Source organism: Alnus glutinosa, chromosome 7 (assembly GCF_958979055.1).
Source record: "Alnus glutinosa chromosome 7, dhAlnGlut1.1, whole genome shotgun sequence".
In the NCBI taxonomy this organism is placed as follows: domain Eukaryota; kingdom Viridiplantae; phylum Streptophyta; class Magnoliopsida; order Fagales; family Betulaceae; genus Alnus; species Alnus glutinosa.
Genome location: NC_084892.1, coordinates 2159125 through 2182567, shown reverse-complemented (window position 1 = coordinate 2182567; position 23443 = coordinate 2159125). Strand labels below are relative to the sequence as shown.

General features: G+C 34.4%; 1 protein-coding gene and 1 long non-coding RNA gene across 3 annotated transcripts; one reads left to right on the top strand and one right to left on the bottom strand.

Moving 5' to 3' along the window:
• Positions 1-16922: 16922 nt before the first annotated feature.
• On the bottom strand, positions 16923-19312 carry LOC133874396 (uncharacterized). 2 transcript variants are annotated; one of them, XR_009901261.1, is made up of 4 exons: positions 19106-19312; positions 18964-19029; positions 18303-18359; positions 16923-17203 (listed from the first exon to the last, which is right to left on the bottom strand). It is a non-coding gene; the product is annotated as an uncharacterized LOC133874396 (long non-coding RNA). The 2 variants fall into 2 exon arrangements; XR_009901262.1 differs by having other exon boundaries at positions 19150-19312.
• Positions 19313-21468: 2156 nt separating this feature from the next.
• LOC133872614 (UPF0481 protein At3g47200-like) lies at positions 21469-22872 on the top strand. Its single transcript, XM_062310188.1, has one exon. The coding sequence runs from the start codon at positions 21469-21471 to the stop codon at positions 22870-22872; it is 1404 nt and encodes a 467-aa protein (XP_062166172.1).
• Positions 22873-23443: the final 571 nt, after the last annotated feature.

Sequence of the window (23443 nt, the reverse complement as noted above, 5' to 3'; positions counted from 1 at the left end):
GACTTTCTAAGACAATATAAGAAATTCATAATGATTGAATATAAACATTAAGATCAATTCTCACAGTTATACAACCATCATGTATATAGAAAATACCAAATTAAAATACAATTAAACCATTGTTACTTGGAAAGGGCTACATCAACACCCTTGTAAGAATTTAGCCGCTCATCGTGGTGCTGGGATGGCCTCCTGTCATGTTTTTCTCCTCTTCAACTTGTCAAGCCTCCAAGAAGAATTTATTGTCTACAACTAAGCACAAGCACAAGCACAAGCACAAGCACAAGCACAAGCCCAAGCACAAGCACAAGCATAACTTCTCTTGAAGCTTAGGGGTCTATTTATAGAGACTAGGAGAGGCCTAGAAGCTCTTGTAATTCTAGAAAAATCGTCTCTTGAGTCTTCTTGTCCAAGTAGAAGATTGAAACTCCAATCCAATTAGGAAAAGGATTCTGAATTCGTCCAGAATTGAAGTCTTTTATTGCGGGGCAATTTTGGCATAGTAAACGTCCGAATTAGGGAAAAGCTATTTCTGGCATATTTGTTTCATTTTTTATTAGCTTTTTGACTCCACAAATTTCATTGCAATCCAATATCTGAGCCACAAGTTATGATTAAAACACTGAGACATGTGCAGAATCCAAATTTGGACCCAATCCGATTTTGACTCTTAGTGGAGAAATTCCGATTTAATCCTTCACTTGATTTGATTAAACTTAACCACATCATATAAGTCTTCTATTATGATTGGTTAAGTTTAAACATATCTTCTAGGTCTTCTCAAAGTGTACTTTAAGCCCAAAATTAATGGAATTAATTGCATCTTTATTTAAAACTTGAAAACAATAAAACAACACAAAATCAAACAAATAACAATGCTAAGGAATTAATATATATAAGTTAAGGGGCTTGAATGTGCAACATTAGACGCTTATCAGCGAGTGCAGGCTGAGGGCATCTTGTAGGGGCTGTCGCAATCCTCCCAAATACCGCGCCACCATTTGCTCTGTCTCAGATAGATCATTCCGTGCGACCAACTGATAGAACTCCTCGGTGTAATCATCCACCGATCTCATACCTTGCCTCAACGAGTGAAGTCGCTAAAACAGGGTTTGAGTGTAGTCGAAAGGAAGGAAGTGACTCTTCATCTTGATCTTCATCTTCTCCCAATCGGTGATCTTGGCTTTGCCTTGCCTCTCTCTTGACCGCTTCAACTGCTCCCACCATGCAGATGCTCTACCCTTTAATTTGATGGCGACCAGTTCACTTTGTCACGATCGGGGACTTCCTTATACTCGAAAATCCACTCTAACTCATTCAACCAATCGATGAAACCTTCGGCTTGTAACGTGCCAGAAAACTCGGGTAGGTCTACTTTGAAACCGAGGGCTCCATGATGACGTTCCCGACCACGGTGGTCCCGATTTGGAGCGGGATTGTGATACGGGTTGTCGAATGTGGAATCGGAATCGGAGGTCTCCATCTCACGATTGCCGAATTCCTGCACCGCAAGGCGCTGGGCTAACTCTGCAACTTGCCTCTGCAAATCTTCAATCATCACATCCTGAATGTTACGGTCACGGTGCAGAGCTTCCTCATTCGGAACCTGCACACAACGACCACCACGACCATGACCACCAGCCATCGAAACTGATGAAGAACTCGTCTCAGGAAAATGCAGAAGCTCTGATACCAATTGACGCCGGACAGAATAGCGATTATTCTGTAGGCTAATCAACAGGCAATTTACAAGGAAGAAAACAAGAAAATTACCCAAAAAAAAATAGAGACAAACTCTGAATGTGATAAAATTATCAATAATCAACAGTTGTTGGAAAACGCCCACAACCCGGGCTAATATAGCTGAAAATTCGGTCTTTAGCAGAATTTTAACAAAAATAGCAAAATTCCGAAAACCTTAATAAAACGAAATACGGAATAAAATAAGCAGTCGACCAAAAATCTTGCCCAAATCAAGCTCATAATCACCTCCTAAACAATAAACGAAAAATTACCATAAATGGTAAAAAAAAATATCTAAAATTAGGGTTTTGGAAAGGAAAGCATCGGATTTTGGACTCGAAACGAGGCGCACCAAGCGTAGCTGGGTGGCCACGACGTGCGCGCCGTAGAGAGCTTTCCGAATTCGGGTCGTATGCGCGAATCAGATACTCGTAGCCAAAATACTGCAGCGCACCCGAAAATCGCTCCAATTAGGTAAGATTATAATTTCTTGTCAATTTTGTGCTGATCTGCCTGCTCTAGGAAATTCAGCGCCATCAATGTGTAATCTGACAGTTCAACATCGTCTGACTCGAATCCCCCTACATCACATTTAATAAAAAATCAATTTTGCTTTAATAATATATTTTTAATTATTTTATTAGACAGATATGTAGGAATAAATTACAAACCAAATTTTAACTAATTTTTGTCCACCTATACTTTTCTTTTTCTTTTTTCTTTTTTTTTTTTAATATTTTTTTTTTTATAAGTAATCCACCTGTACTTTTCATTGTCTCATCAATCCTGTTTTGTCAAATTAATTAGAAGTCCTCGCTAAATTGATTTAGTCTCTTTCGAATGATATGGAGAGGTCTAATCCTTCTCGTTTAAGAAAGAAATTATTGTCTAGACTCCAACCGTATTTTGCTATGGGACATAATCCAGCGTTTGATGGAACCTACTAATTTATTTTTGTTAATTTTATAAAAGAAATGTTATAACTCTTTCTAATTTTATTCTAAAATTCGTTTATGCTGCATGATACTTTTTTTTTTTTTTTTTAATAAAAACAATAAAGAGAAATCAAGCTGTAATTTTTTTATATTAAAAACAAGATGTCATATTAACATAAAAAGACCCCAAAAAAACACTAAAAGAAACTCTAACATTTCTCATTTAATAAAGGGATAATTGCATCATTGGTCCCTATAGTATGTCATAATTACAAATTACTCCATATGGTTTAAAAAGTTCATGAGAGGTCCTTGTGGTAAACTATAATTACAAATCGATCCCTGTAGTCAAATTCCGTTAAAATTTTTGACAGATTCTGTTAAATGCAATGCCAGCACCACATCAAACCAATAAGATGGTGACACGTGTCCATCTTAATAAAAAAAATATAAATTTATTAAAAATAAATAAATAAACTTACTTTTTAAAAAAAATTCAAAAACAAAAAAAAACAAAAAAGGATCGGGCCACCCTCAACCACCATTGGGGGTGGCCACGTGCCACCCTTGGCCACCTCTGGGGGTGGCCGCAGCCTCCCCAGTTATCAGAGGTGGCTGCATTGGCCTGGGGGTGGCCTTCTGGCCACCCCTGGACCTACTAGGGGTGGCCGCGGCCTCCCTAGAGGCTGGGGGTGGCTCGATGAGGTCCAGGGGTGGCACCCGGCCATCCCTTCCTTTTTTGTTTTTTGTTTTTTTTTTTGTTAAGTTTATTTATTGAATTTTGAATAAATTTATATTTTTTTATTAAGATAGACACGTGTCTTTATCTTATTGGTTTGATGTGGTGCTGACGTGGCATTTAACAGAATCTGTCAAAAATTTTAACGGAATTTGACTTCAGGGATCGATTTGTAATTATAATTTACCACAAAGACCTTCCATAAACTTTTTAAATCATAAGAAGTAATTTGTAATTATAGCATACCATATGGACCAATGATATAATTATCTCTTTAATAAAATTAGGACCAACACTTCCATTTTCTACCGCAGAACATCATGCGATCAACATGCGGTGGCAAGCAGCAAGCGCATCCTTCTTGCGTGAAACTGAAGGGGCTATATATATATACATATACATATATACATATATACATATACATATATACATATATATATATATATATATATATATATATATATATATATATATATATATATATATATATATATATATATATATATATATATATATAGGGGTGTAAACGAGCCGATCCTGAGCGGGTATTGCCTGTTCGGGCTCGGCTCGTTTAACAAACAGTAAAGCTCGAGCTCGAACTCGACACGAGCTGAAAAATCTTGTGCGAGCTCGGCTTGCGTAACAAAAACTATTGTCCGAGCTCGAGCTCGAGCTCGGCCATTTTGGTCGATCCCGAGCTCGAGTACTCGGCTCGAGCTCGGCTCGTATCATAATTTAAATTATTGACTTTAGCAACAAAAAAAAAAAATTAAAAATTAAACCACAAATTTTCAAAATAATGTGCACTTGCATGTATTAGAATTTTGCAATAAAAGCAAACAATAAGGCAATTGCCAATGAGTCTAGAATCTGAATTACAATTATCTATGAATCTATAATAAGTAATTAAATATGGTCAAATTGATCATTATGAATTTATGAGTCATAAATCATAATTTATAACTACCTACTAATAATACTAATATTATATGATCATACGATCTAAGTATTATCATATGATAGCATATTTAATGTATTAACATGATTTAACAACTCGTATGATCTTAAATCTTAGATCTTAGATCACGTGATGTAATGATTATTAAGTATTTAATGATAAACTCATAACATATAATAAAGTGATTGTATATTTTATATTTACATGTCATATGGCACAATGTTATATTATTATATGATCATATAGCCATATAATCTTATTATATAACATGAATAATATGATTAAGTATACAAATTGTCATTATATCATATGACTAATAATTAATTATTGATATTATTCACTTTTATTATTTTATATACCTATAACCAATTAATATATATTAACTAATAACTATTGCTATTTATTACTTAATTTATGCTTACATATAGTATATTATTTATTAATATACTATATTATAAAACTAGTTATATACATATATATATATATATATATATATATATACGAGTCGAGCCTTAATAAACGAGTCGATCCTTATACGAGCGGGTTCACGAGCTTTAGTCGAGTCGAGTCGAGTTTATACGAGTTTGCATCGTTTAATAATCGAGTTTGATTTTCGTGTTCACGAGTAGCTCATTTAATAATCGATTCGAGCACGAGTCGAGTTTATTCGAGCCGATCTCGAGTAAGCTCACGAGTAGCTCAACTCGTTTACACCCCTATATATATATATATATATATATATGACCGCATCAACTTAGAATTTTCCACGACTAATTATAAGCAAGAAAACAGACAAAGTCTTCATTGAAACTAAGGTAAAATACATCGTCAAAATTACGTGATCACAGCCTCACAGGCCTTCTTATAAATACCAAGGCCGATCAAACTGCATATTTCATCTCAACTTCTGTTCTTTCTAGAGAGAGAACGTCCCGAGAGTTCTAGAGAGAAGAAAAGTGTGAGTTTTCGTTTCGCCGAGGGGTAGGCCTCACGGCTTCCCCTCCGGGTGCTGTTTTCTTTGTTTTTGTCTCCTTGGCCTTGTGAGCTAAGGTTTTGTTCCCCCTAGCAAGGTTCCAGTGGTGGTTGTCTTCTCCAAGCCTTTAGGGCTGTTGGAGTTTTGGTCCTCCCGGTGTTTTGTACCGATGGTAGCTTTGTTTGTTCTGTTTTTTCTTGGGCAAGCGGATGATTTCAGTTTCTGGCTTGTGGTGAAAGGCGGGTGTTGGAGGATTTTCTAGTGGAGATGTTGTTCAAATCTAGATCTTGAAAAATCGGCTGGTTTTCCTTTAACAAGAACCCTCCTGTTGCGGTCGTCGGCTTTCTCCAGTCTCGATGGATGCCTGATGAGTTCGTGTGGTGCATTCCTGTTTGGTACGTGACTTGCACACGCCGAGGGCTTTTCTTTCTTCTCTCGCGCATGCGAGCCACAGCTAACTTTTCCGACTTCGGAAGGTGTTGATCTGGGATCTGGAAGGTTGATTGTCGTTGTGGGGGCTCCCGGAGAATGCGCGTGCTTTACACGGGCCGGTTCCGGCGGCTTTTTCCGGAGCTTGTTTTATGGGTTTCTGCTTATTTTTGTTGTTTGTATAATCTTCTCTTGATTCACAGTCTACCATAATGGTAGCTGCTTTAAGCTAGTTTCCTAACTTTGTGGGTAGAGAATCTTTTCTCTAATCACTACGATGCCCTTCGGGCTTTGTTGTACTTCGCCAACGAGCGTTTGCAGCTTCTATATTGGTGCCTTGTTCTCTGTATTTGGCTTACTATTTGTATTCCCCTTTTGGGGTGTTTTCTCAGTAATGAAGACGGCACAATGGTTCAAAAAAAAAAAATACCAAGGCCGATCGACCCCTTAAGCCCCACATAAGTTTCGCCTGCCTCCCTTCTACCAACATTTTCATTTTCTTGGTACGCAAACAAAAGCTAGTAACAGCATATATGGTTCCCTTCCCTCAGTTCTTTGATCAACTTCATTGATCTGGTCTTAGTACGACCACCATGAATGACTCTTCGGGGGCGACGCAGCATCATGAGTTTCCACAACTCTCAATGCCTTCGAATTCCAACGCATGCAAGTCTGAAGAAATATTAATATCACCTAAATCATGTCTTCACACAAACCACGTACAGCTTCCTCAACCCACAAGACCTATTCATCGTAACGATAATGACCCTGGTGTGCCATCAACCACAAAGCGCGGTCGCCATGGTCAACTAGAAGCTTTATCCCGAAAGACGGAACGCTTTAAAGTGCGGCTATTGTATTTATATAGACCTCCAAAGAAGTAATACAAATTAATACGTGCTCAGAATTTTGAATACAAAATATATACATTAATTTAGATTCTATATTCATTGGCTACAAAATTTGTTCAGGTTTTTTAGGGAACAACCGTTACCTAATTTAATTTGTACTATTCGTAATTACTTTTACACTGTTTTAATTTATTTTGGGTCTGTTGTTGGGGAGCCCACCCAATTTTCTTTTTTAGGATCATTTATTTTCTCTTCCTTTCCGATCAGGAATTGAAAGGATTCTCTCATGTAACCCCTTTTTTTCAATCAATTAAAAAAAAAATTATACTTCATTCATTTGCAATAAAATGAGCTTTTTTTTGGGGGGGGGGGGGGGGGGGGGGGCTTTAATACGTTTTTCCTTATTCTTTTTTCTTTAAGAAATTCTAAAATACGTACCATAGACATTTAATTTCAGGTCGATATTTGGTTTGTTTTATATTGTTGACAAGTCACAAGAAATTGCAACACGATATGCTAGCTTTAGGAGTCATTAGATCTTATGTGGGTGCAAAAGATATTACTAATGAAGATGGATAATATAAAGGAAAATATTAATTTTAGACTCTACATTATAACTAACCAGATACAATTAGTTATAAGTGTAGGAATATTTTTGTTTATTCATAATTTTTTTAAAATAAAAATACATTTACATTACAACTAACTGAATACTCACCGATTCAATTTACCTAGAGAGAATCCTAATACGGTTTTTATGGTCTTGATTATAGAAGCAAGTGCTTTGGAGTTTGGAGGGAACTTCATTCTGATGGCAAGTTTAGGGACGTGGGCCAACACTAGATAGCTTTTAACTCACCCAAAACATGTAATTAAACTGGACTAGGCTAAACTTACAGTCTAAACCTTTCAAAAAACATATGGGCCTTTCAAGGCCGGTTTGGGTCTAGCTATAAGGCATTTCCCCCCTACTGTGGCTGGCCAACCTTGCCTATCAATAGGCCACGTACAACTTGAAACTTTTGCTATTGTTTGTAATTTCGGCCCGAATTGCAACTTATCCCTTGTAATTGTGAGAGGTTTTTAATGGACCGTGACCTCTCACAATTTCAATTTTAAACAAAGCACACATAAGTAATGGACTTGGACCACATGAATCTCCTATATTACGTGTACAGCAAGTGAGACCGGCCTATGATTATTGGACTTGGACCACATCACATGCATGAATCTCTCCAGCTTATCACCATAACGTGTGACCCCAAAGACCAAGTCTTTAAGGTTATCAAGAGAGACCAGTTCAGATATTTTAACTTTCAACGGTCAACCACTTGTCTCTTTTCACAGGCCTTCCTTCCTATATAAACCGAAGCCTACCTCATAGCTCATACTGCTCACTGCTACCGTAGTTTTCACTTTTTGCCAGCGGCCTTCGCTTCCAATATTCTTCAACGCACACAGAGCTAACCAGTACCCATTTCCTTAGAATTCCATCTGCTCGATTGTAAACAAAACAAGAGCGCGAACCATGGATCATTCTTCTTCGTTGCTTCTTCAAATTCCCCAACCCTCCACGCCCACATACAGAAATGGTACGCCTTCCAACTCACCCATGCCTCAAGACAGATTATCTCCTCAACTTCATAAACCAAACCCCAAACGATTCTCTCGATCCATAAAGACTCTTCATTCTCACAATAATAGTCCCAAAATTTTCGTGCATGGAGACAGACTTCCAATTATTCGAGACCTCAGCGGGAATATTCCAGCAACTCCAACGACATGCAAAAGAGCTGCGGTGACAGAAGAAAAGATTGAGGAGCTAAGCAGAGGCATCTCAGGGTTGTATGTGAAAGGTCGTGGTGGCAGGCAAAGAGGTTTGAATTCTCCAACCACAAATCAAAGCCGTTTGAATGTCAATTCGACCACAACTCGTGGGGGTTCTGGATTGTTTGGTAGCTTAGTACGGAAGCCTGGACGTTTCAAAGTACGGACAATAGTTTTGGGAGGGACTACCAAGGGGGAAGACAAATAAATCTGTAAAATCTATTAATTCTGTAGTTGTTTAGGCTATATATATATATATATTCTCTGGCTGCCTAGCTAAGAGCATTCACACATCACCGCCAGTACCACCAGGTACTAGCCTTCCACCACTGTCGTCTACAACGTGTACATCAACGACCACCGCCACATCCTATGAACGTTACCAAGTGGACCATTCTAACCGAGTTCGTCCAACACTCGGCTAAACTAGCAAGTGCAAGGTCAAGGAGACCCCGAAGGTGGCGGTGAGGGTGGAGAATGGAGATCGATGTCGTAGTGGTGACGGTGGCAATTGAAGAGAGAGAGAGAGAGAGAGAGCAAAAAAGAGATATTTTGGTTTTTAATCTAGAGTGATGACATGGCAATTTGTGAACCATTCATTTACAATAAACAAGAACGATTTGACAAATTGTAGGCCCTCTAATTCCTCAAGTATTACAAAGTAGCTAGTAAAGTATCTTAATCCATCCATGAATGGGGGGCCGAATGGCAATGGAGATGGTGTCGTCACACAAAGCAAATATTATGCTAAAATAAATAAATAAACAAAATTCAGAATTATCTCTAATTAAATTTGTTCAATGCTGGAGAAAATTTCAAGAGAGGGATGTATCTTCTAACTTGTAACTTCTAACCTATACTCAATAATATCATGGTGATGGATCGAATACACATGATTTATATTTATAGGCTAAATTAGAACCCTCAATTAAAACTTTTCCGTAATTATTCATCCCATTAAAAAATAAAAATTAATTCTATTTTGGTTCACAAATTAATAATTCCTTATTTAAAATGAATTACTGAACACTCATGAGTGTGTTTAATTTATACTACAATAAATACATGTGGCATACGAGCAACACTTTTAACATATATTAAGGAATTTCTTATATTGACACTTGAATTCCTTATGGTGTTGGGATCATTAATATTGGCCACGACTTTCTTTACTCCAATCTATTCTTCACTCACATACAAAATACTATATACACTGAATCATGACAGTAAAATCATTATATAATGACTCAATGAATCATCCGGCCGGTCCTTCCATGTATTATAATGTATAATATTCTTTAAATAATCAATATTTTTTAAGTAACTACACTAGCTTTATGAATGGACTTCTTATAAGCCATTCAAGTCTGATTTTATTTATATACCAAAGGATAAAATTTATTACATGTGCACAAAACTTTATTACAAGACTTGATGTCTATAGACTGATAGAGCGAAACTAAGTACAAAATGAAATTTCCTTGTAGCCTTTTTTTCCTTACTTAATTAGGAAAAAAAAAAGTACAAAATGAAATAATGAGTCCCATATGCACCACGTACATGACTTCTATATTTTTTTGTCGATAAACTTTTAGTCATTAGATCCACAATCATTAATTTATTACTTATATGCTTAATAGATACTTCATGTCGATCTCTATATGTTCCTTGTCACATTGAGATACTTTATGTCGATATGCTTAATTGATCTATTTTACTTTTATCATTCTTATAGAAGAAAATTATAGTAGAGTTATTGCAAAAAATCTTGATAACTATAGCCAGCCTACTCATCTCTAGGATATAAACCTTCCAGCAAAAAGAAAAATATATTTTGAAGTAAACTTTTTGTAATGATTCACCCCCAATGACATAATATTGTTCGCTTTTGGCTCCTCCAAACTAGATTCCTTGGAGAACACCCATCCCGGTACTACGTACTATTGCATGCAGAAGCACGCTTAAGTATTAACTACGGAGTTCTGATAGGTTCATGGTCATCACGGCTTTAAAATGCGTTATGCGAATAATGGTGCATTTATACATATAATTAAGCACATCTCCATTCACAAGCGATGTGGAATGTCACACTTTTTGTTATCTACACATTAACCAAAACCTGAATATGAACAACAAAATACCTCCAAATGACGAGTGTGTCTATAAGTTAAGTTGTAATCCAATTGGTTCTTTACACAATACTTTATTTGCAACTCTCCAATATTTCAAACTTTAGTTTCTTTGTATCGACCATGTAATGCCCCCTAAATTAACTAACTTGGAGTGTCCTTGTAACCTCCACAAGCATATTTAATAAGAAAATAACCCGAAAAGATTAACTCTACTCATCAAAATTAGAATACTAAGCAGCAAAAATAAATAATTTAATTTTATTCTATCAACATTAATCATTACGACCATAACATTTATTGAGAGTCATCACATTAACTGAAATCATTACATTATATTCATCATTGCTATAATCTAAATTTATACTAAATCTAATAACACAACATATCTCAAAAACACCAAGCTGTAGCTTCACCAAAAAATATTAATTACGTTTGTGAAATCTTGCGACGAGTCCTCAAGTGATAACTAGATTAATATTATTAAGTAGATCACATATGGATAAAGGATAAGTCCACGTTAACAGGTTGGCTTGTAATCAGGGACGGAGTTAGAAAATATTTTGGGTAGGGGCCAAGCCGTCAATACAAGAATTACAAATATATTAAAATAGGGGTAGTCACGCATGAGTAAAATTCTGGTAGGGATAACAAAAAATGTTAACGGATGGGCAAATTTTGTCAATAGTTGAAATTTTGGGGGTTGATATATTGCTACCTTTTAAGTATATTTGGTGGCAGATCAATAAAGAGGTCAAACTTTCTTTTTCTTTTTCTTTTTCTTTTTTTCTTTTTTTTTCTTTTTTTTTTTTCCTATTTTTTGGAGGGGAGTAGAGTGTGTTTTTCCCAATTTTAAACAGGGTGGATGTACCAAAATGATAAGAGCAAAGATATTTAATTAAAATGTACGATAGAGCTTTGTGTTCATTTGCTATTGTTAGAATATTAATTAGACAATTAACTTCACTATATTTATAGAGTAATGATTTACTACCACCTAAATATACAACTTTTCACCACCTTATTTATGTGGCAGGTGGTCCCCCACCTTAATTTATTTTTAAAAAATAATAAAACTCAAAGAATAATGATTCACTGCCACCTAAAGATACAACTTTTTACCACCTTGTCTATGTGGCAAGGTGGTCCCCCACTACTTTTTGAATATTTTTATTTTTTAAAAATAAATTAGGTGAGGGACCACCTTGCCACATAGGCAAGATGGTGAAAAGTTGTATATTTAGGTGGTAGTGAATCATTACTTAAACTCAAAAAGTAGTGGGGGACCACCTTGCCTATGAGGCAAGGTGGTGAAAAGTTGTATCTTTAAGTGACATTGAATCATTACTCATTTTTATAAGTTTAAGGTCGATATGGTCGGTACGCTGAAATAGACCTATGATCGATATGAGTGGAAAAGCTATCCTTTTGGAATACTTATTTTATTGTTTAGTTTCTTGATTATTATTTTTTTCCCTAAGTATTAACTACTTCCCTAAAATGAATGTTGGGGAAATAAATAGCTCCGAAGCTACATGGCCTTCTATTTAACTCATATTTCAAAATATGAGTCCGAACCAGACCAACCCAATCCAACCCGACTGGTTCGGCTCGGTCCAAACATACTGGATCACCTCGGTCATAACACTTCGGTCTGGGTACCTCGGATGTTTGTTGATTCTCATTATGGATAAATCAGTTCGGTGCTTAAAACGCTTCGGACTATGGCATGACCTAATGGACTGGACAACTCGGACCTCAAGCCCCGCAGAGTGAGGAAAACGCCGAGCTCTCCTAGTTCGTATGGAGCCAACATGTCTTGGATGTTCCTACCTAGGAGTTTTGGTCAGTGCAAGCGTTGTAAGGTTATCTCCTCATCTTCAGCAAATAAACATTTGTTAACTATCAAGATTTTGTTTCCAAGATTCGTGGAAATTCTGTTAAGTCTCCAATCCCAGAATTTGAGGAACAAATATGTATTCCAAGATTAAAGGGATACAGATTCACGTGGGATTCATTTGAAAAAAGAAGAGTCCTATCCAACCTATACTCGATTCAAATTCTATGAAGATAAGATCTACACGATCTGTTACTGAGACTCCTATTCCAAATATACTTCAAGAATTCCAACAAGTCTATAAATAACGCTGTCATACCAGGTATTAAGAGAGGTTTTTTCTAAACTCTGAGATTTTCTAACTTCTCCATTAAAGTCATAAAGTTTGTACCGACTTAATCATCGGAGTGGGCGTAATCGGTGCCCCTGATTAGTCGTTTGTTATTTTTGTAAATCTCAAGGAAGGCAGGGTAAACGAAGACCTTGTTTGGCAAATCACTATGCGACATGTTACCATACCGGAAACTGTACCAACAATGAAGAAAAATCATTTCTCCTTAAAAGGATCGTAATAGCTAGGTATATATTCCTCATGAATGAAATAGCTTTAAAGATAAATATCCTTAAAAAAATAAAAAATAAATAAATTGTCACTTTGACATTTGAATTAGTCATTGTTTTTTTAAAAATAAAAAATAAAAAAATAAAAATGAAGGGTGTTGGTTGGATTGCCACATCTCTCTATCGTGAGATAAAAATTGAGTAATTTTAGAAGAAATATTTGTCTCTATTTTGTTCTTCCAAATATGAAGTAACCAAATTCAATAATAATTTTAAAATCACATCATTTCAAGAAAGAGGGATAAGAGAATCACATAAGTCTTTTTTTCTTTTTTTTTCTATTTTTTTTTTCTATTTTTTTTTTCAGTATTACTTATAAAAATGCAGTTGGTAGCATTTTTCTGTTACTATTGATAGGTCTAATCTCGTCAGCTTTTCTCTAAAAAATAAAAAAATAATAATAATAAAGAAAATCTTAGATATCAGGCTTGAGATGAATCGTCCATTTTGATCAAATAAATCCAAAGTGCAAATGAAATTCACGTGCGTAAACTTTTTTCAGAATTTTTAATTAGAAGGAGCAATCGTTTTACACGAGACGAGACACTGATCGAGATCTTGTGAGAGGCGTATCCTTGGAAAGTGAGCAAAAGCGGGGCCGGAGAGGAATAGTAAGAGAGAAGGGCTATTTGATAAAAGAAAAGTATCATTACCAATATATTCGGTACGACAAAAAAAGCTTTTTAAGTTTTGAAAAATAATTTTTATTTTTAAATCTCATAAATTATTTTTTGAATTTGAGTTTATTTTTCTCTAATTTATCATTAAAGTATCTCAGCTCAGCATTATATGGTGAATAATTTTTATTTTTAAATTTCATAAATTATTTTTTAGGAGCAATCGTTTTACACGAGAGGAGGCACTGAGAGCAGAGAGCCTGTGATCAGAGGCGTATCCATGGAAAGTGAGGAGCAAAAGCGGGGCCGGAGAGGAATAGTAAGAGAGAAGGGCAATTTGATAAAGAAAAGTATCATTACCAATATCTTCGGTATGACAAAAAAATAAAAAAATAAAAATTAGTTTCAAAAAATTATTTCTATTTTTAAATTTCGTAATTTATGTTTCGAGTTTGAGTTTCTATTTCTCAAAACGCCGGATCATCACTTGACCACCAACAAACCATCCCCATGCAACGCCTGACCACCATTGATTCACCCTCGAACCACCACCAGGTCATTGTCGTCGGGCACTACCGGACCATCACCGAACCACTAACAGGCCTCCACCAGACAACTGTCGAAACTCAAATTATTAGGTTAATTTTTTTAAATTATTTTCAATTAATATTGTTATATTGTGAATACAAATTTATTTTTATTGGTTAATATGAAGAAATTAAAATATAAAAAATATTTGTAATTTTTCGTACGTACTAAGTGCTGAAAAATATTTTCTCTAATAACATTTTTTGACTAAAAATACTTTACGCCTAAACAAACGAATGCGTTAAGCCGTTAATCTATTAATTTTATGTTTAATTCATATCGTATTTTCCTTTAATGTAAAAAACATGTATGGTCCCTTTTAGTTTTAGATTCACTCGCTCTTCATATGGTTAGGTACTGAAAATGCTCTCATCTATGGATCATTATTATTAATTTTTTTTTTTTTTTTTTTTTTTTCAGAGAATCTAAGGATTAATTGTTGGTTTGGGCAAAAAGACTAATGTTATCTTTTAACAAGAAAGAAATGTATAATTGCCAATGCGTTTTAGATTCACTCGCTCTTCCCGTGGTCATGTATTGTAAAAGCTCTCATCTATGTATTATTATTATTAATAACTTTTTTTTAGAGAATCTAAGGATTAATTGTTGGGTTGGGCAAAAAGACGAATGTTATATTTTGACGAGAAAGAAATGTATAATTGACAATACGTTTTAGATGAGATATGATATTTTGCTACTCCAAGACACAATTTTTGATCACCTTACTCATTTGGCAAGGTGGCCCCCTAGCTAGCTTTAGCTTTTCTTTTTCTTTCTTTTTTCTTTTTACTTTTTTTTTTTTAGATTCACTCGCTCTTCATGTGGTCAAGTACTGTAAAAGCTCTCATCTATGGATTATTATTATTATTTATTTATTTTTGATAGAATACAATGATTAATTAATTGTTGGGTTGGGCAAAAAGACGGTGTTATCTTCTAACAAGAAAGAAATGTATAATTGCCAATGCATTTTAGATTTTCTCGCTCTTCACATGGTCATGTACTGTAAAGGCTCTCATCTATGGATTATTATTATTATTATTGATTTTTAGAGAATCTAAGGATTATTTGTTGGGTTTGGCCGAAAGACGGATGTTATCTTTTAATAAGAAAGAAATGTATAATTGCCAATGCGTTTTAGATTCACTTGCTAGCTCTTCACGTGATCAGGTACTGTATAAAGGTTCTCATCTATGGATTACTATTATTATTATTATTTTTTTTTTTTAGAGAATCTAAGGATTAATTGTTGAGTTTGGTAAAAAGACGAATGTTATCTTTTAACAAGAAAGAAATGCATAATTGCCGGCCAATGTGTTTTAGATTTACTCGTTCTTCACGTGTTGAGGTACTGTAAAGACGGATCTCATCTATGGAATATTATTATTATTAATTATTTTTTGAGAGAATCTAAGGATTAATTGTTGGCTTGGGCAGAAAGATGAATGTTATCTTTTAACAAGAAAGAAAGGTATAATTCCAATTCGTCCTTGCTGAATCGATTTGATGAGTAATGTTATAATTAAGGAAGATGAGAGTTTTTTTGTATCCTCCAAAATATTATGTGACTTTAAAATCATTATTTGATCAAAATCTATTAATGATCATTTTAAATTTAATGATAATTTTAAAAGTCAAATGATATTTAGGTAGACAAAATGATAACTCTAGGGGTGAAAATTCGGAGCCGGTTTTCAGTTATTGGCTAAAACCTGTAACTGGATTTGTAATAATTAACCTGCTACCCCTGTTGGTACCCGGTTTTCCGGAACGGGTACTGAAATTTAAAAAAAAACTGAGTTTTTGATATTGAGATTTTCTAAAGCCTATAAAAGTCCATCAATGAGGCTGAATGTGAGACATGCTGATCGATTTGATTTTAGAACTTCAACTGGGGAAGCTTCAAGCTAAGGGAGATAAGTTTGAAGGTTAAAAACATCATCGCATTATTACAGGTAGTAATGTCTGTCTCTGATTGCTTCTTAAGTGGATAATTTCTGCACTTTACTGTGTTTTCTTGTTTTCTTAATACCCTAAATGTCTCTTTAACTTCATATATATATATATATATATGGTTTTTGGTGTATTTCTTTCCTGTGGGTTCTCCTACTTTGTACTCTTTTTTTTTTTTTTTTTTTTTTAATGCATGCAATACTTGTTTATTCAAAAAACTAAAGTTTCCACAATAATTGTATTTAGGTAATGAAAGCATGCATTACTATTTTTTGTTCAAATGTCATTTATCTAACACTTTAATTTTGCTGAAATTGAAACTAGCTAATAATCTAATTGAAAGAGTTTATATTAATTACGATAATGATAAGGTATGCATACAAAATAATGCAAATTGTTCATTGTCGTGTAGGCAAACATTGACATGCATCATTACACTTTTTTCATACTAGATTAATAATGATCGATGTCAATATATATTCATATATAATAATAGATCATGCTAATATGTACCATAATTCATGCGAAGGTAGATTGTGTGACGACCCCTTTTTTTTTTTTTTTTTTTTGAAAACATACAAACGGATCTTCACAGTGGCACAACTACATGTCGCTCAGCCAACCAATGGCGCATGCCCCATAACATGCACCAGATAATCAGAGTTACATCTAACAGCAGAATATAATAATTAATGTGTTGCAGAACACATACCATAAGCGGAAATACATCTAATACATAACAGTTAATTACAATAAGAACCATTTATAAGTCTATCTATTTAAGGCTTATAAAACATATTACATTAACTACATACTAAAATATAGGCTCAACAAATACATATGTCAAGTAAGACACGAGCCATAAATAGAATACAAAAAATACGGACTACCCATGAGTCCGTGGTTTATGACTGTCGCGATGTGCTCTAATCATAGCATCTTACACGCTAGGTGGACGAGTTAATATCTATATCCGCAGAACCTGCAACCAAAGCATCAATGTCTGCACGGTTGCGGGGGTTGCCGCATCCGCACAGGTGGAATTATGAGCCCATCGCCTTAGCATAAATAATTACACTAAGATCTCAGAGGTATACTATTCACTGAGTTTTCGCAAAGAACCAACTTTTCCTTTTTAATCATGCATACACTATAACAGCTACCGATTTTATAAACTTTTGTTTGAAAACCCCCATAGCTGATATAGCACACACTGGCTAATAGAAAACATTTAAACATACTTGGCAGCTAAGATTATACGTAGAAGTTCTGTTGTAGAAACAACTACGTACGACCTCACCTACGATAATACTTTTTGATGCAGTGAGACTTAGAAAACAATGTCATTTAAATCATGCAACCATCCGATACCAATATGCATAAGTTCTTTTTCTATCGAGACTCTTATGCATACTAATACGTCTAGCAAAACTACAATATACTTATCATGAAAACATCACACAATTTAAATAATGATATGCATGCTCATCATAGTCTTCTTATTCATTGTGAGCCTTACGCTCTCTTTGTTATTATGAGCCTTACGCTCTCTTTCATTATTATGAGTCTCTTACGCTCTCTTCGTTATTATGAGCCTTACGCTCTCTTTGTTATTATGAGCCTTATGCTCTCTTTCATTATTATGAGCCTTACGCTCTCTTTGTTATTATGAGTCTTACGCTCTCTTTCATTATTATGAGCTTTACGCTCTCTTTCATTATTATGTGTTCATGCTTTATGCTTTACACTTCAAACTCTATACTCTTATTCTTTGCAAATCATGCTTTCTGACTCTATATTCTTATTCTTTGCAAATCATGCTTTCTTCAAATACCATGAACCAATCAACATGAAATTTCATCATTCTTCTTTGCATAATTAAATCCCAACTGCAACACACTTTCAGATACTTCAAATCAATTCAAAACCTTTCATTCATGCATTATTTCGTAACATCATTGATATTTCAACATAATTGAAACTACTTAAAACATCCAAAACATACATGTTAACATATCGTTGGTTCAGTAAGAAAATCATATATCATTTGCATTTCTATAAAATACATAAAAATATCTTTTCTCAGTGAGTAGAATACTCACCTTGGCTGGGCGGATATTAAGCACTAGGTCTCCTAGACACCACCATGCAATGCAATACTGTAAAAACAATACATTACACATTATTGACAACTTCTGATATTGGACTCACATTTAGCTCTTAAATTGCTTAAGAGCTAAACCATGAAAAACCCATAATATTTTAAGGGTTCCAAACTTCTACCCATAAAATCTAGACACTAACTAAAATTCAAACAATACTAACTCAAAGTATTTACTAAGGATTAGATATTAAAAATCATTATTTAATCATTTACTCATAATATTAATTACTAACCCGTAATTAATTCCACTAACTAATACATTATTTTCACTAACACTTTTATAATAATATTAGCCATAAAATTATATTCACTAATCTCTAGATTATTTCTCACTAACATTTTCTCAATATCATTAACTCTAATATTATGTTTATAAATCTTTTTACATCAATTACTAACATATTAACATAATTTAACAATCTAGATTTTAATTATTTAAAACTCCCAAATTAATTTAACCTATCAAATTAGGGTTTCCAAAATTAACCCATAATTTGTAAAACACTAACTTAATCACAACGAATATTAATCTCACTAACATAAACACTAATATATTTAAAATAACATTTACCCATAAATTAGGGATTAAAGGAACTTACCTAAAAATTTACCCAAATAATACCCAGTGTTTGGAGAATCTTTGCAAGCTCCAAATAACACAAAGCCTAAAGAAAACACTATATCAAATCATATTTTGCTAGATTTAACCAAAAATTTCAAAATATAAATTTAACAATTTACTTCAAAACGATCGGTAGAAATGTAAATCCGAGTGCTAGGATTACATTTCCGAAGACGGATCGAAGATTGGACCGTTGGATCTTCTTAAATCAAAGATTTTCGTAAAGAAGAAATGAGAAATCCTCATTCTTTCCTCTTTTTATTTTTCTTCACGGGTTAAGAGGCATACTGCCTCTTTTCCCCTTTTTCTGAGATAAGGCTCTCGGGAGCCTCATCTTTCTTTTATTAGTATTCACTTTCACGCATGTGGGGCGCATTATATATATATATATATGTAATTATTATTATTATTTTTTTCTTTACTTTTCTTTGTTTTTCTTCTTTCTTTTTTTTTCTTTTTCTTTTTCTTTTCCTTTTGTTTTATATCAAGGCCATTGGGCCCTTTTTTGTGTGAAGGGCTTCGCCCTCTTTCTTTCAGGTGGGGCGCAGGTCGCCCCACCATCATATATATATATATATATATATATATATATATATATATATTACTTTTACTTTTTTTTTTCTTTTTTCTTCTTTTTTTTTTAATTTCTTAATTTCTTTTCTAATATATTTTCTTTTTCTATTTTCTATTTTCTATTTGCTATTTTATTTTCTTTTTATTTTCTAATCATTTTTATTTTCTCTTTTATGATTCTTTTTCTTTTCTTTGGAATTTAACAATATTCTCTTGCATTTATTTTCTTGGTTACTATTTACAAGTCTATAAGATACTTTGTTTTATTTTACCACACTAAATATACTTACTTTTATTTAATCTTAATAAACTCATTTTATAAACTTTAGTATTTTAAAATATTCTCCCATTTTAAATACACTTTATTAAATTTTTTAATTAATTATTTACTCAAATTTATACTTTAATTATTAAATAATGACTTGGGCATTACTGATTGAAGACAGAGGTTATTCCAAATCCAGCAATGTATTACGAATTGATAACTTAATTTAGTCATTTTAATATGTTAATATTTTATTATATATATATATATATATATATATATATATATATATATATATATATATATATATGCTAAAACCGGTAACCAACTCCGGGGTAGCTGGTTACTGGTTATTACCAATCGAGTACTAAACCGATTTTCTGATTACCCAATTACCGATTAGTACTCGGTTACTGGTTATCAGCCGGTTATAACTGACCGAATTTACACGTCTAGATCGATAACTCTTGTTTTTCTTATAATAGCATTACTCCAACTCTACTGCCAATTAGTCTTTGCAATTGGCAAATTGAGTCACTTTTGACGTGGAATGGTCTGAAGACTCAAATAATTAAGAAAAAGTCCGTGGGACTTAATTACCATATACTTCTCAAACTTAGAGACAAAAAAGAAAAGAAGAAAAAAAACTATATACTTGTCATAGGTAATTGTTTTTTTTTTTTTTTTAACTGCATTTATTAAAAAGGAGAAGCTTGCAAGGTACAAAAAGTTCAAGAATGGTGAACTCCTCAACAATAAACCAAAATCAAAGAAATAGTGCCAAATCTAAAAACAACAAACAAAAAAATTGGCGTATTTTTTATACCAAATGAGTCAAAAATGCCATGATCTTCTAAACCTTCAGCAAATTAAAGCCAAATTAAGAATGAGCCGCATAGGTGATAGGTTTGAAGCTATCTGCACAGGAGGAGAAGGTACGGCCGGGGACCCACGTCTAATGAAAGCACTTAATTTTCTTTTGTTTGTGTATTTTTTTTAAACTATTATTATCTTCTCAAATTTACATCTAAAAAGTTGCAATTCTCTCTCATAACAATCTAGCCATTTTGTTTGGATTTTAAGTTAAATTTGACTTTTTTTTTTTTTAAAAAAAAAGATAAAAATATAATTGTATTTTTGTACCAATAATAGAAATATAATGAACATTTGACTCATTCTCGATTTAACAAAATTAAAGCTAGCAAGCAATTATTTACACCAAAGAAATAGAAAGCGCTTGTGATTAATTAGTTTGTTAGTAGAGATCACATAAAATGGAAAAGTGAGGAGCATAAGGGAGGCATACTTACAAATGTGAGTATATCTAATATATTTCATTTGTTGTCACATGCATTGTTTCTCTTAATTGATAGGTCTCTTTATTTTGTAAAGAGAAATGATGTTTCTTTCTTCTCCTTTATCTGTGGAGCCCATGGATGATAATTAGTATAGGATCCTCTCTTTCCTAAAAGACTATAGAATGCATCATTGTCAATTGGTCCTTGCTAAATCGAGTAACTTTTGACGTGGCAAGGTCTAATTATTGGGAATGGATTGTCCTTTTGTGGGGAGCAAGATCTATTTAATTAACACACCAGCTAGCTTCAACGGCACAGCCATTTGTCTAAGCCATCAAAATTCATGATGGATCCTGCAGTACTAGGAGAAGACAGTCACATACTCGCCGTTGCGGGGGAGGAGGATGACGGCGTCGGCCTGGTCCATAAAATGTATGAGCAGATGAGAGAGATCCCAGTGTTACCACCCGCCGTGGGTAAAAACCATTGCATCTTCAAGCTTCCCCCAAGCTTCAAGAGTGGAATCGATAAGTCGTACAAGGAGCCCCAGAAGATCTCCATCGGGCCCTACCACAAAATTGATAATCAAATCAATATCAAGTGGCAGTGCCTCGAATACTTGCTACAGAAGAACGAGCCAAACTTAAAGCGCTACATAGAGAGCTTACGTCCACTTGAACAACAAATCAGAGAGTGTTATTCCGAAGAGATCGACCTCAGTACTGACGATTTCCTCCAAATGATGGTTCTTGATGGTTGTTTTATATTAGAATGGCTTTGCTTCACTTGCACAGTTGGAAGGCATATGGAGGACGTCAGTGACAGGCACCCTCTCGCCCAGATTGACAGGGTAATATTACTGAAGATCTATCCCGTCGACCTGCTCCTGCTGGAGAATCAGATCCCGTTTTTTGTTCCAGAAAAGTTATTTGAAGTTTCCAAAATGACTTTGAAGGGTATTGATCTATCCTTGTCCAGTATCGGTGCAGAAGTTTTTTCAGCGATACTGGGAATTCAACCCTCCGAAGAACATCACTCTAGGTTCCGCGAGGTCAAATATTGCTTGCATTTGGTTGACATTGTTCGGTCAATTTTTGTCCCACATGATGTATTGATGTATCCTGATTTTCCATATCCATCGCAACCAGAGTTCCGGCGCACAACATTCGATATTATCCCCCGCATGTCGAAGCTCCGCCGTGCAGGGATCAACGTCAGTCCACGTAAAAAGGACAGCTTATTGATGGTTGAATTCCGTGACGGTGTGATTGAGATGCCTAAAATAATTCTCAATGATTTAATGTGCTCTTTCTTGATCAACTGTGTGGCATTCGAGCAACGCCACAACAACCGTTCTCTGGACTTATCGGTCTACGCCCTTTTCTTGAGCTGCCTTGTGAAGAACGCCGAGGACGTCGAGTACCTTTGCGAGCACAGAGTCATGGACAATTACATTGAGACCGACTCTACTAGCTTCATCGAAAATTTGGGCAAGGGCATTGCGACCGACCCTGGTAGCTTCATCAACAATTTGGACAAGCATGAGGGCTTTCTTGAGGGTAAATTATACTTCTTCTCTTTGTGCTCCCGTGTCAACCTGTATTATCAAAATAGGTTCCATTGGCAATGGACGAACTTCAAGGCTGAGTATTTTGACAAGCCATGGACGTGGATTTCTGTATTCGCTGCCCTTGTGCTCTTTGTGCTTTCGTTTTTGCAGACCTACTACACCATGCATCCTAGACGCTAAACCCGCCTCCTCCCACATAATAAACACTGTTTGGTTACAGTTTTAAGATGACGATGTTTTGTTTTTAAGAGTGGTTTACTGCATCTCTTTTTAGTTTTTAAGAGTGTACGTGCTGGTGTGCCCTTGTAGTTTTAAGATGATGTTTAATTTTTAAGAGTGTGCCCTAATTTTGTACATTCAGATTCGATTTTCTTTATTCATTTGCAATAGAATGGCTTTTTTTTTCTTTTTTTTTTTTTTTTCTTTTTTTTTTTTTGCTTTTTCTTTAAGAAATGCTAAAATAAGTGCGTACCAAAGACATTTAATTTCTAGTAGATATTTGTTCCGTTTTATGTTTGTTGAGACGTAAGCCACCAGGAATTGCTACCCGCGCGATATGCTTTAGGAGTCATTAGAGATCACGTGGGTAGATATTACTAATGAAGGTGTATAATATATAAAGGAAAAAGTTCAATTTTAAATTCTAGATTTTTATACTATTTCAATTTAGTTTAAAAATTTTCAATTTAGACAATTAAATCCTTAGGTTTTTTTTTGGTATCAAATAAGTTACTTATTAACCTACCGTCCA